This window comes from Taudactylus pleione, unplaced genomic scaffold (genome assembly GCF_031769625.1).
Source record: "Taudactylus pleione unplaced genomic scaffold, aTauple2 ptg000147l, whole genome shotgun sequence".
Lineage (NCBI taxonomy): Eukaryota > Metazoa > Chordata > Amphibia > Anura > Myobatrachidae > Taudactylus > Taudactylus pleione.
This window is the reverse complement of record NW_028284549.1, coordinates 4,023,263-4,038,569: the sequence shown is the minus strand read 5'-3', so window position 1 is coordinate 4,038,569 and position 15,307 is coordinate 4,023,263. Positions and strand designations below refer to the sequence as shown.

Genomic DNA, 15,307 nt, shown 5'->3' with positions numbered 1-15,307 from the left:
GAATTGCAACTAAAATGGTGCAAAGTCTACACAACAGAACTTACCCAGAGAGACTAAAAGATCTTAAAATGTATAGTCTGGAGCAGAGAAGGGAAAGGGGGGACATGATAGGAACTTTCATATATAATATTATTATTATTATTATTATCCTTTATTTATATGGCGCCACAAGTGTTCCGCAGCGCCTTACATAGTACATAAACTAACAAGTGAACAAGAAACAAGTAACTTACAGTACATTACAGTGCAGGACAAGGACACGATTTATATACATTACTGCAATAGTGATTATAACACTCACAATAAGCAGCAGGGAGTTGGCAGTCACGTGTTAGGTGCCCTAATGGGGAGTAGAGAGTAGAAGGAAATGTAAGGAGAAGAGGTCCCTGCTCGTGAGAGCTTACATTCTAAAGGGGAGGGGCAGACAGACAGACAGGACAGTTTTGCATTCCATGGGATTTTTACTTTCAGAAAATCTAGGTCTTAGGGTGAGGGGTACAGGTATTTAAAGTGCACCATTTTGTGAATACAGCCACAAATTGCACTGTTACACGCCTTGCACCTGATTATATATCAAAGGTTTTAATAAGGTACAAGAGGGAAACATTCTTCAAAGGCAGAGAAGTGTTAGAGCATATGAGAACATAAGACTGGAGGGTGGTGGGTTAAGGGGAAATGTGAGGAAAAAGTACCTCACAGAAAGGGTAGTGGATACGCAGAATAGCCTCTCATCAGGGGTGGTAGAGGCTTTTATACAGTAGAGCGATTTAAACATGCTTGGGATAGACATAGGGATATCCTTACAAAGAACTAAGGCTCAGAGTTATCAACAAGTGATAACCAGAATATCCCTTGTTGATCATCTTAAATAGTGCCCCAACCGACCAGCTCCTAACTGTCACTTTTCAAACACATACCAGTTAGGAGCTGATTGGTTGGAGCACCATTTAAGATTAGTAACAAGTGATAAGAGAGTTAAGGGCACCTTGCAACATGACAGCCAATCCGATGGCCGACCTATCGGGCGGTCCCCACACACTGAGCGATCAGATCGGCTGCTATATCGCACCGTGTATGGGGGCCTGTGCCAAAGAATAAAATAGGGTTGTATTTACCATAAGGTTAGGAAAGGGGCAGACTAGATGGGCCAAGCAGTTCTTATCTGCTGTCTAATTCTATGGGGGCGATTAAATTGTTTTATCGCACCTTATCTCCCGTCTAAAGTGACGGGAGATCGGGGTGCGATAGTCAATTGTTTTGGGGCGCCCATGCATGTCGCACCCAAACAGACAGGGTTTAGCAGCTTAAACCCATCTAAAGTCCTCCTTTGGGCGCCCAAAGTGACGACTTATTGCGCATTTCCGCTAGGCTGCAAGCAGTAATGAGAGACAGAGACTCTGTAGAAATGTTAGATTTATCTCTTCGAAGGTACTGTATTTATTATGCCTCTATTAATTATTTGAAGTATATATCTTCCATTAGACAACATAGACTTGCTGAAATATAGAAGGCTATAGCGATGGTTACTGGATGTACAGTGTATTTAAAATACATCATTGTTGGTTGATTTGCAGAACAAAATATAGATATAAGTTGCCCATAACAACCAATTAACTTCACGTTGGCATTTATCGAGTACATGTACTGGTCCTCTTCTATACTTTATTTTTCTCCACTAAACCAAATATAATGGCTTGCCAGGCATGCTGGAACTTGTTGTCCAACAAAAGATAGTGTGCGAAACAGGCTGCTTGTCACTGTTCTAGGGCACAGGTGTTGGAGGAAAAATTAAATCCCCAGCCCCTGTGTCATGTTGCTGAGCCATAATGAGGTTCCCTGCATGAGACACAGGTTAAATGACTTATTTGCAGTCTTGTCAGAAGCGATCAGGTTTGGCATTCTCCTTTAAACCTAGCTGCATTTCTGTCCCCGGTTCAAGAATGAAATTGAAATAATGTGGTACATAGCTAGAAAGACACCGGGGACCGTGGCACAAATTAGAACTGTCACAAATATTTTACAGCAGCTGTGGAAAATGAGGCTGGATGGTGTGCACTAAATGTCCTTGAAAATCTGCCTAAATGAGTTTTATTAGAACTGCTTACTGAATCATTACCCAATTTACTAGTAGCAGCCCCCTCCCCGATTCACCTACCCTCTTTTTAAGATGGAACTCCTAAAAGTAATTACATTTCCTATTTCGTAATTCTTTTCCGTGTAAAGTTAATTATATTTTTAATTATTTATTTTTTTAGTTAAGTGTTCCAGGCCCATTTAGATGGTTGCATATAATTTTCGATACAATGGCATGACCTACACACAGGCTTTGTGGTGCCTAATCCGGACTTCAGTGTCAGCTCTGGTCTCAGGGATACACCTGTCCTTTGCACACACCTTTTTACCTTGATAATATGAACTGCAATTTAAAGGTTCAGCAGGGATGCGAGCAGAGAACCTAATTCACTAGTGCCTCGGAGCTAGTCGTGGTGTTACTATATCACGCTCGGCACTTAAGTCGGAAGATGCAGTTTATCGCGACTAAGCTCTGCGAACTAGTGGCCGTTAACGACATCTCCAGACCTTTAGTGTGTTTACAATTAAATAGCTCCTGGCACCCATCCTGGGAGCTACTACATCCTCTCGCTTGTAATTGAATTCTCCCTCAAAGGTTACCAAACCCGAATGTATTGGAGAGAGCTCTTATGAGGTGGTGATAAGTCTTAAGGCACACACCCACGAGACGACAGGCAAAATACTGCACGATTATGACATTGTAATCGTGCAGTCATTTGTCAGTGTGTGATGAACCTGCACTGACCGAGCAGTCGTTCAGTGCAGGCTCATCAATCATCTGCAAACATGTTGAACCTGACGATATCGTCAGGCTGTACAACATATTTGTACGATTATAGATGAATAAACGACCAGCGATTATAGTTATCGTTCAATCGCTCAATTTTAATCGTCTAGTGGATGTGTGCCTTTACACAGAGGAAGGGTCCTGTCTGTAACCCCACGGAGGAACACTGCAAGCAGACCCTGTTCTAGTCACTTTTAGCCCACAATGGCAGATTACAGGGATTGATAACCATACCTGGAGCAGACTAGAGATATTTGACTTCTCATTTACATGAGCTATGTAACACAGCGTAAAGCTGGGCACACACTCTGCGATTCTCTGCCCAACGTGGCTAGATCCGTCAGATAGGACTGATTGTGTAGTGTGTACGCAGCACCAGGGTCCGACAGTTGGTCTAAAACATGTCTGATTGGCTCCCAATATAGCGAGTGCTGCACACAGTCACATTGTATGGGTATCATCCAAAAAGTACAGTGTGTACGTACCTCCATAGAGGTCTGCCGATAGTTCATACACGTCTCGCGTGGGGGGGCGTTTGTGTTTAAATCAACTGACGAGACTTTCCTTGGCTTGTCAGCAAACGAACAAATGTTATGTCATAGCAACGTGTTCCAGTAGTAGATCATGACGGCATGTGTAGTTCCACACCAAATGATGTGCGTCATGTGGTCAAGCTTCTACACAATACAATAGCAATACCATAATGACAAATATTGTACCTGCTCTTCCTGTACTGTCTGTCCAGTCCATCCCATTATTATAATTAGTTAGCATTTTCCTGCCTGAAAGCGCAGTTATCTGACAGTGTATATGGAGACACTATGGGGGTGATTCAATTTAAAGCGATGCTGAATAGCTCCAGGAAGGAGTTCCCGTAGCTTTTCAATTGACCGCGCTGTCGGTTGGTTTTATTTGGTCTTGTTGGTATCGTTGGGCAAAATCTTAGCGTGTACCCAGCTTACAGTATGTCAAATATCTCTAGTTTTGTACAGGCGTAAAAACCTGAGTATGTTATGCCGACCTGTTTTGAATGTCGACATACACTGTCAACATAGTGCTATTTCACTCTTTAAATACTAAATCGAAATCTAGCACTAGAAATGACACCTAAAAGTAAACCAATATATATTCATCCAACGATGCTACCAAAAGACAGACACTCTCATGGAGACAGCACTATTGGAGCAGCCAGGACTAGGATAGGAAAATTGGCCTGGTCCCCTCTGAGCACACACACACTTGGAGCTGAAAAGGTTAGTTGGCCAAAAACCATTTATCAAGTGTCTGCTTCATATTTCTAAAGGCTATAATAGCCATAACATAAACTAAAAATGTGCTGTCACCCATAGAAACCAGCAGGAGGCTAGATTGATATTACCAAGACTGGTGAAGCCAAACAGAATGTTATAGCTGACGAGATTATACATTCATGTACAGTATAGTCTCGTCCGTCCCTTCTGCTGCCTGTATACTGCTTTGTCTTAATGTGTTTTCCTGTGTGACAAAAGTACTAATCTAGTGTGCGGTTACAATGCATAAGGCACAAAATTCTGGAAAAAGTGCAAAGGTATGGAATCGCGGTACGTGGTTGCGTCAAGCACCATATGGCGCAAAAATGCTAGGTGAATTGGCCCACCTGTATGATGTCTGCGGCAAGGACAGGATTTGTTTACTTGCTCTGATAAGTAGGCTGAAATGATTCTTCTGTATATACCAAGCATCATTGACTCCTGTAGAAGTCCTAGGTACCCTTTCTATAAATAGTATTTCCCTGCCTTGTACCATCTACATTTATTCATGGATGCCCTTCTGAATAGTACTGCTTGCCGTGAATTATTATACACTGAAAGTGTTTCTGTACTTGAACTGTAGTCCTCCTGAGATTTGCTGAGAGTGACTTCCATGGGTTATTAGTTTTATTTGTCCCTTTGGAATGCAGTCCATAAAAATGTCTTTTTTTTTTTTTCTTTTACCCCCAGTTCAGTCTGTCTTGAGTTATACATACAGTGGTTGCGTATATGTTGGACTCCACTCCGGGAGATCCCTGACGCGTAGATCCCAGGGGCAAATGCAGTGGGCGTGTCGCCAGGTATGCAGTCGGGAAGACGGTGGATCTAATCCCGACAGCTGGCTTCCCGGCTGTCATATCCCGGCAAGTGTCTAAAGACAGGCGTCGATATGCCGATGCCTGTCATTAGACATATGCCGGGAGCCTGACGCCCGGCATCCTGATCGAAGGGACGCGAGCGCGGATAGCCGCAGGGGGGAGGGTTAGGTTTAGGGTTCCCGGGGGGGACTTGGGGTTGGCACCCCCCCGGGAGGTTAGGTTTAGGCTAGGGGAAGAGGGGGGTTAGCATTAGGCACCCCAGGGGGGGACGACTTAGGGTTAGGCATCCCCCCAGGGAGGTTAGGTTTAGGCAGTGGGGAAGGGGGGGTTAGGTTTAGGCACTGGGGGGAGGTTAGGGTTAGGCACCCCTAAGGGAGGGTTAGAGTTAGGGGGTAGAAATAGGTTAGTCAATACTTCCCTTAGGACGATGGGGATTTCCTACTCTGCCGGGATGCCGCTGTCGGGATTCCAAACACCGGGCATGGGTCCGGCAGTAAATCATACCGATTCCTGTTGCCATGTATCGCGTTGTCTCACCACTGATTTGTGTCATTTTGCGGCATGAAGCCACAGTAACCAGATTCACAGCTACCTCACGGCCTCGTCAGTTTTGCAAATGAACAGTATGCATGAGCGTTGTCAACTCTTCCCAGAATGTCAGGAGGGCTCTTTTGACATTCATAGTGCCCACTATTCCTGGGAAAGTAGATAAGCATGGTGTTCTGTTTGTGTGCTTCCCAGATTCATCTCCCACTCAGTGCTTTCCTTCTATTACTGTAAGGGGTATATTAACTTAAGTGCAGGTTTTTAGAAGATGAGATGTTGCCCATAGCAACCAATCAGATTCTACATAACATTTATCTAGCACCTTACAGAAGATAATGGCTAGAATTTGATTGGTTGCTATGGGCAACCGCTCCAGTTCCCCACTTCCTCATTGGATATTTAAACGGACGGCAGAACGGGTGGCATGAGACTACTTTTGTAACATAAAATGGTTTCCCAAACATGGCTTGCCTAGTTTAAAAGTTTTTTTTGTCAAAGTGCTTATCTATAGCAAACCTTATCTACAGACGGCCTTGTATTTCATCTGTCTTCCTTTATATAAATATATAAAGTCTTGGCTTCATCAAACTATATTTCTTTTGCTATTCATTCCCTTGACCCTGTGCGCCCATAAAATTTACAGTCTGTCCCTGAAATAGTCTCTGGTCATAGATCTTTGAGAGAGTCGTACAATGAATTATTCACATTTTGTTGGATAACTGTAGCCTTGAATACGAAGCCATTTTATTCCTCATTGGAAAATGAGTCTTGAAAAATGCATTCATTACAGCAAGGTTTAGCCAGGCATGATGTGAAGCACTGCTGCTATTATTCTCATCTGCATTTTAACGTAATGGCAAATTACTGGTAATCCAGTCTTTCACTTTGCTGACTATGCTTACTCCTTTTATAATGTTTGACATTAACCTTAAGTGGTTTTCATTACATCTTTGCCTCCTTCTTACCATTTTTCTTTTATTGCTGTTTCTGCAACTTTTTATATATATATTTTATTGGCTCCTAATAAGTTGTGTTAAGTAGGGGAGGATTACAAAGTAGAATATTACTACATAACAGAGGAATTGTAGGCTATCTGTAGGGTCACTGTTAAATGGTAACTACCAACAGCTCCCTGGTGCCAGCCCCAATGGACAAGTATACTCGTAGATCACGATGGCTGTTTCCACAAGTGTCCCAGGGAACTAAGGCTGGTACAGTTCCCTCTTGTTGAACCTCAAATTTAACTTTACACTAATTGTACTCTTAAATTACCCCCCCCCCCCAACCTTTATTTGGTTTAGTCGATCCCTGTATTAACACACAAAGGGCTCGATTCAATTCAACGTAAGGAACTCCCGGAGCTATTCAATTCAGCGCGCTGTTAAGCCCGACTAAGGATTTCTTCTTGCATCCCTTCTGGGGTACGAGCAGGAATGCGACAAAACTACAGATGCAATGCTGGTTTTTTTGCCCTTAGCGCGGCGGAAACAGCATCCCGCCGGGAAGTTTAGTCGGAGAATGCCCGTTCTCACGACTAAACACCCTGTTTAAGGCGCAAGGGGTGGGAGAACGGGCATTCTCTGATTTCACAGCACGCAGAATTGAATAGCTCCGGGAGCTCCTTCCCGACGCTATTTGATTCGTGTTCAGTTGAATCTGGCCCCAACGTAGAAAGTGCTAACTTCTATCATAGCGCTGTTGACACTGCCTCCTTGCATGGCAATTGGAATATTATTTTTCATGAATCTCTTTTGCTATAGTGGCCAATAAAATATAGAACGGCTGTGGGACTGCACCCCGTCAGCCCGATGTGCTCTGTTTAACAGCAGCACATGGGTCTATCGATAAAAGGATTTAACGCTTTATTCAACAAATGCTTCTTCTCCAGCCAAAATATTTTTTCCTTTCACTGCACAAAATACTGTCTGTATCGTGAAATTTCAGCCTTGAAAACAAACTAGATAAGCTTGGTAATAAAATGTATAAAGCTTATATGTAGTATTATATCCTACTGTGAGTCCCCTGAATGATGTTATGTGTTACTTTTGTATGTGCCAAACACTTACAGGTTTCTTTTCTTCCCTCCCATAGGCACAATCACGAAACCAATGTCTGAAGGTATGCACCAACTGATATTTTACTTGTTTAATAATGTCAATAACAAATGTATCCGTTCTGCCTCAAAGTATCAATGGAACTGTTGCGGCTTCCAATTTTGCACCTCCTATGCCTTCATATAGGGAGATCTCCCGTTTGTGGGCTGTGGACAGTATATCTGTCTCTAAATGCATTTACGATGAACGTTTGTCTCCCATGCTAAATGAACCTTTAAACTTTAAAATCTATTTTTTATTTTAAATTGGAATTTCATTGGCGTGACAGCGCAGGTGTAGTTACTGGTGGTTTGTGCTGTGGGGGAAATGCGTTAGACCCTTATCTTGTACCTGTGGTAGTTCTTGTAGACTGCCGACGTTCTGCTGGTTTTGGAGAACATTGGGGGGAGATGTATCGAGCCTTCTAAAGAGTGGAGAAGTTACCCATAGCAACCGATCATCTTGTATGTTTCATTCTATAGAAAGCACTAGATAAAGGCTATATAAAAACTGATTGGTTGCTATAGGTCACATCACCCTTTTAGAAGGCTTGATACATCTCCCCCCTCATTGTACTGATTGTCGTCAAAGTGCATTCCTCGGTTTCTCTTAGTGGCCAGAAGGTGCTCTTAATGTTTAAATGCTCTACTTGTTTATAGCTCTTCGTGAGGCTTAAAGTATGTGCTTAAAATGAATTTCTCCTTTGCTGGCTGGAAGTATAGAGTTGGGACCTATTATCCTTAATGACTGGGACTTGGTGTTTTCCAGATAAGGGGTACTGCATACTGTACTTGTGGTCTGATGTGACTGATTAAATATTCTCTGTATAGTGAATAAGACGTCGATATATAAATAGACTGACAATCATTAAAGAGCACAGATGGTTATTTATCTAGTTCTTTCATAACATTTTGAAACCTTAACTGATTTTTGGATGAAAGGTTCTATACCTGTGTTTATCCCTTCCACCTGCAACATTTACATGAGCGTGTGATGTGTAGGCTCCGACATTATTAATGACTCTTGCTCTCTGTAGGAGTTACGTGTTCATCTGACTGTCCGGTCTATAGTGGAGTAGTCAAGTTCTCTCTCTTGCAGATATGATGCTTGGTGTATGCACATCTCACAAAACGATTACAGATGTTTCCCATATATTGACTAAGAAATCCCGTCTTTGTTTAATTCATCAGCCACTGTGAAATTGCAGAGCTCGGCTGCATAAAATCTGCATTTATCAAACTGTTGGAAAAATCCCTGAGATAATGAAGTAGGAACTCCTGCCTTAGCAGTTGTATATAGTTGTAGCACCTTTTTAATCTTACGGCTCTCTAAGTCCATGTGTTCAATTTGCTGGTTAAAAAAAAAAATACCCAGCAAAGATGCAAAAATGCAATTTATAAAGCTATAATGCCAGCAGTCCACCATGAGACCTATGAAGTGATGAAGTAGCTGTTGCTATCACTGAAGGACCGTATGTGAGACTCCCACTAAATTCACATTCCTCCAGAAAGGAAAAGGACTTAAGTTAATAATTTTGAATTCCAGAGCTTAATCCCCTGTCAGAAATGACAATGCCACATGGAAGGAGCCAAACTTTTTCAGCTCTTCCTGCAAGGAAAGTGACCTACTGTAAGCGGGGAAGTTAGTAGTTACCGAATAAAGGGGGTCATTCAGACCCACCCGCGAGCGGCTGTCCGCTCGCAAGTGGGTCGATGGTCCCCACTGCGCATGCGCACGACGGAGGGAGCTCCGTCGTGCGCATGCGCGAGACCCGGCGAACGAAGGACTTTCCTTCGCTCGGAGTGTCTCGTCAAAGGGGGCGTGCTGTCGATGGTGACTGACGGCACGCCCCCTTTGGTGGGCGTGCCGGGGGCATGCCTGCCAGATGGAGGCGTTCCCAAGGGAACGCCTACCGTCTGAAGCCGGCCCCACTGACATCACTAGTGATGTCACTGGGAGTGATTTTGGCTCTGATAGAGCCAAAATCACTCCTGGCCTTGCGGTTGAAAAACCCAACCGCAGGCTTTTACTCGCAGTTCCGATGGTCGCGATGGTCAAGACCATCGCGACCATCATTCTGCACGCTCGTATATGCTGTGGGTGGTGACCCACAGCTATACGAGCATCCAGGAGGACGCTCCATATTAATGGAGGTGGGCCCTGATTCAGAGCGAGCGCTCTGGTCAGAGCGTCCGGCTCTGAATCAGGGCCAAAGTGTGATATTTGGCACTGATTAGCCCCTCATGCAAAGTGAAGAGCTTTGTATGAGGGCAAATCAGCACCGAATATCACACTTTGGGCTGTATACTATTAGTTTCGCACCCACGATACTTTATCACATGACAGACCTTTTGCCTACACTGCGTGTTTTGCATGCGGAAAAAGTATCGGGCGCGCTCCCGCTGTTCGCCGTATTCAATCAGGAAGGACGTGAAATCGACACCCGGCTAAACTGAAAAAGGCAAAAAGTTTTGTCAAAAATTTGGAACTCAGCCTGACATCCCCCAAAAGATGCACTAACATTGGGGATCACTATAGATGCCCCTGATTAGCCCTAATGAAGGTATTTGGGGTACTTAAGTTGTGTCAGTTGTTGCCAATTAGCGCATTAACACAAGTGGTGAAAAATAGCATTAAGCAGTATTTTTTTGTGAAAATAAGTACTCCCAGCAAATTTGGGGTACTTGAAAATGGGTGCTAGCATATTTTTAAGTTGCTAAAGTGAAGTTTTAAATGATGTAAAAAATCCACCTGCCGCAAGCGCCTGCAATCATAAAAACACCTCACCCCCATACTTGGGCTCCCCCCCCAGAAGTCTCTTTCGCTAGTTTTTAAGTTTGTCCCCCAACTTTGAACTTTTTCTCTCTCAAAATGAAAGTACTTTTTCGGGGTGTTCTAAAGAATTAATTTTTTTTGACAATTTTTCTTTGGGGGACTGTCTTAAGGGTGCAGGGTGGTTTCCAGAAGTTTGCTATTCATAGGCGAAACTTTTCCGCTGCTTACAATGCATTGAATTTTCACATACGCGAATAGTCTTTGGAATTGAACACAGCGGAAACTTTCCGCCTGCCAAAATGGCGTCATCCGCGATACTTTTTCGGAGATTCTGACTTGCCTCTAATTGAATACAACCCATCTGTAACTATTTGTACTATATGTATATTTGTGTGGATTCCTGTTTTTGTGAGGTGTAGGCAGCGGGTTAATTTGTGCTGTGCAATGCCTTTGTTCTATAAGCAGGGTAGTGCTAATACAGCTGTTATTTATAAACCAGCCACCTTTTGGGGTCTATTTATGACTCATTGCACATTTGTTCTGCAAAGCAGGGGGTGCTCAATATGCTGCCCTGTAGCTGCTGTGGAACTACACATCCAAGCATGTCCTGCCACAGTTATACTATTAGTGCATGCTAAAACACTGGCAATGCATGCTGGAATATGTAGTACCACACAGCAGCTGGTGGGCTGCATGTTGAGTACCCCTGCTGTAAAGTATCGTCTGTTATCGCTGCTGTTCTCAGCTATAACCCATAAATTACTGTAATAATGTAACTGGATACACTCATGCCAGAATAAGGGCTCACCAAAGAGTTTGTAGTAAAGTGATAGTGATCGCCATGGCTCTTTATTCTGTTTTCCTTATTGCGCATGCCATCAGGACTCGCAAGCATAGGAAAAAGCCACAGGAGGGAATTTTGGGGGCAGCAATGCTTTCCTCATAGGCTAGACATCTGAAAATGAAGTTGGATATCAGGATGAAGCTTCTTAAAACTTTGGCTTTTTGGAGCTTGGTTTATTCCAGACCACAGTGCCCATTGACATTTGTGGTGATTGTGGAATTCCGTGCTTGATCACCTAAAGCAGGAGATACCTCTGTCATTGTCTTGAATAGCCCCGATACTAAAATTTACCTAAGCCATGTGTTCAACAGCCTTTTCTTCATTGTTTTAGGGCTGACCTATAGCTCCTGTAGTGAGTTCCTCCTAGAAAACGTCTAAGGTACTCAATGTCTTACTCCTTCCCTAGTATCTTGCATGGACGAACATCATCATTCCTGGACAAAAGTCCAGGAATGATGATGTTCGACCATGCAAGATGACGTTTTGCCTCTTTCTGAGTTCCGTTTTTTTGGAGGGAAAAATCCGAACTCAACGTGCAAACTCCAACCTATCCGAGCCTGCACATCCCTAATAAATATATATATATTATAGGTTGAGTCTCCTATATCCAAACTGCTTGGGACCAGGGCTATTTTGGATAACGGAATATTCCGTATTTTGGAATATTTGCATATCATAATGAAATATCTTGGGAATGGGACCCCAATATACACACAGAATGCATTTATGTATTACATACACCTTATACACACAGCCTGCAGTTAATTTTATACAATGTTTTCAATAATTTTGTGTCTCAAGCAAACTTTGTGTACATACATGAAATTCATTTATGTTTCATATACACAGAGCCTGAAGGTAATTGTATGCAATATTTTTAAAAATTTGTGTCTTAGACAAAGCTTGTGTACATTGAACCATCAAAAATCAAAGGTTTCATTCTCCGTCATGCCTAAAAAAATTTCTGTATTTCGGAACATTTGTATATGGAAGACTCAACGTGTGTGTGTGTGTGTGTGTGTGTGTGTGTGTGTGTGTGTATGTATATATATATATATATATATATATATATATATGTTATCTAATAGCAATCTGTATTCATTCTAACTGTATTGCTTTGCATAAGTTGGAGGTACAAATATTAGAAATATGCTGCCATAGGGTACCCAGGTGTAAATTGATTGAGAAACACTGGTCTAAACCAAACCGTTATCTGCATTAGAACAACTACGCCTATTAACCATGTGTATTTATTAAGAACACAAATCGTGATCATTCAGTTAGCCGCGAGGGTGGGCAAGTTGCCGTTGCAATGACACTTCAACTTGCCCCAGTCTTGCATATTTTTGTATGCAGCTCTAAGGGGGTTGCGGGAAAAAATAAACCCCCAGCAAGTTCTGAGCTAGTGCAAGTGCGAGCTAATTGTAACCCCATCGATTGCTATAAACTGGTGTTTAATATGACATGGTCACAATGCATATTGCATAAAGTAGATGGATATATAGAATTGCAAACTGTAATCAAAAAATTAGGAATAAATATCTAACTTCTCTTTTCATGTAATCTGTTACCTGGGGAAGGTGAGAATGTGGCTGCTCCCAGTAACAGACTGACCCTCAAAGCAATTTACCTTGTTGTAAAACCACCTCAACACCCAACTTACTTGTGGCCTCACTGAAAAATTGTTATATGAATAGGCGCCTGATGGAGCATTTCAAATTTTTGTCTATTTGGGCACCCGTTAGCATTTAACGCAACTTATTGCACCGGGTTTAGCTGAGCAAAGCGGCTAAACACGTCTAGAAAAAGGGTTTAGGCGCCCAAACCAGCGTTAGGATCAATTCAATTGTTGCACTGTTCTGGCGTGAGCGCTGCCAGCTCCGGCATTTCTGTTCTTACCCTCCTGACACTGTGAGCAGAAATGTGCGATAAGTCCTGATTTGGGCACCCTAACCGGGACTGCATACAGATTTAGCTAGCCTCTTTATGTGGCTAAACCCTGTTTCTTTGGGAGTGACATACGTGATAGAGCATGGGCGCCCAAAAATGATTGGCGGTGATTCACTTTAGACAGGAGATCGGGTGCTCAGCCTTAGCTGTTTCTCAGCCCAGAGATTTATTCACCACTTGTCGCACTTATATTATCTGGCCAGCTTGCTGTAGCAAGCTCTCTACCCACGGAGTATCCAGTGGACACAGCCTGTGTGCGGACCTACTAACAGCGGTCAAGTGAACACGACTGCGTGGAGTCGACTCTCGGGGCAACCAGCTTGCAGCCGGGTTAGCTCACCCACATAGGAGTCGCAGGACCCGCGATGTTCCATCTCTTCACATTGGAGCTTAACACAGAGGATTATCCCGCAGTCTTTTTACCTTTTTGTGCTCGCAAGCGGGTCGATGGTGGCCCAGTGCGCATGCGCACGAAGGAGGTGGCTCTGTCGCGCGCATGCGCGAGACCCGGATAGCAACGGGCAGACCGTCGCTCCGGGTCTCGTACCAAAGGGGGCGTGCTGTCGATGTTGAGTGACAGCACGCCCCCTTTGGTGGGCGGGCCTGGGGCGTGGCTGCCCAGACGGAGGCGTTCCCATATGCCTCCCATGGGAACGCCTACCGTCTGGGGCCGGCCCCACTGACATCACAAGTGATGTCAGTGGGAGAGCTTTCGGCTCTGTTAGAGCTGAAAGCTCTCTGGGGCTTGCGGCAACGAGACCCTACCACAAGGGTCTCGTCACAAGCCCGATGGTCGCGACGGTCTTGGACACGCCCCGTTTCCGGGAGCGCTGACCGCCCCCACACCGCCCTTTGAATGCTTCTGCCTGTCAGTCAGGGCTTGCGTGCAATTGAGCAGGACCATTCTGTACACTTGCATGGGTCCTACGTTCACACAGCTTCCCTATAATCTGCATTCTCTTGCATGCACTGCTGAATCCAGCCCTAAAGTACTTTTGAGTAGTAGTAAGCTAAACTTCCTCCAACCTCATGTAAGAACCTGATAAACTCTTAGGGGGTGATTCAATTGTTGGTTGGGAATTTAGCTCTTGGGCTGAGCGCCTGGGAGCTAATGAGTCCTGTGGCTGCTCCATTTCTTACACGATTATGCATTGGATTAGCCATGGTAAGCCGCTTCTCCCATGCTAAGTGCCGGGGCACGCTGCAGTTAAGGCGCGCCCGGCGCTCGCAATCAACCATTAAGCCCTACTAGTGTTCAGGAGGGTGCGAGCAGAGATCTGCGATAAGTATGGCCTCGGGCCTGGTTGCACAAACAATTGAATTGTGGTTTAGATGGGAGCTTTTGTACGCCCCACCCCACCTCGCCACACAAAAGCATATATTTTACAAATAATAATCCTTATTTTTATGTCCTAAAACTATCTAGCAGAGTGTATCTAGCACAACCTTCCTGCAATTGCTTCATTCTCGGTGGCTCGGGTATATGCAGTTATCTCTTTGCATTCTGCGCTTCACAAACCTGACTTCCGATGTGAAGTGTTACCATAGATAGTTTTTCCAACATACTCTTGTTAAAAGTGCCCACTTTGGACTGATGAAGCAGAATTGCTTTAAGCCAGTTGGTAGGCAGGTTAAATTTTCTTTTACAAAACAGAAAGAAAAACAAAAGCATTAGAGGACCTTATAACAGACCACTTGCAGAGGAGACGATGACGCATGAGTATGTGTATGTATAAAGATGTAGAGCTGCATATAGAAATGTAAACATAGGAGGTTTTTCTCCAGTAATATTTGGTCAGAGAATGTTTGTATGAATACCTCTTAATTTATATACCCAAAATGTCGCTATGTAGCGCTACAAGTAAGAAATAATTGCTTTCCAATCCAATTGTGGTTCCAAAACACAAAACGTTATATTTCAATAAAAAAGAAAGTTACACTCTTAGATCTAACACAATTAGCGCGAAAAGCAAGTAAATACAAAGGTACAAACCGATACATACGCTAGCGCTCTGGATCCAGTACTCAGCCATCAATCCTGAAGCCTGCAGTCATTAGTAAGGGAAAATGACTCCCTTACAGTTCACAGTGCCCTAGCCTATATACCACACAGATCAGATATACAACAATAG

At 43.6% G+C, this 15,307-nt stretch overlaps 1 protein-coding gene across 5 annotated transcripts in view; it reads left to right on the top strand.

Moving 5' to 3' along the window:
* ADARB1 (adenosine deaminase RNA specific B1) overlaps positions 1 to 15,307 on the top strand; it is a 128,214-nt gene that overhangs the window by 73,654 nt on the left and 39,253 nt on the right. For 3 of the 5 annotated variants that reach the window (XM_088474122.1, XM_088474123.1, XM_088474121.1), the window contains one exon: positions 7,605 to 7,631. The exons of 1 other annotated variant lie outside the window; for it this stretch is intronic. In XM_088474122.1, the coding sequence (XP_088330248.1) occupies positions 7,622 to 7,631 (10 nt within the window). In that variant the 5' untranslated portion in view covers positions 7,605 to 7,621. Of the gene's footprint in view, positions 1 to 4,839; positions 4,950 to 7,604; positions 7,632 to 15,307 lie in introns of all 5 variants that reach the window. One more of the 5 variants, XM_088474124.1, reaches the window with a different exon arrangement.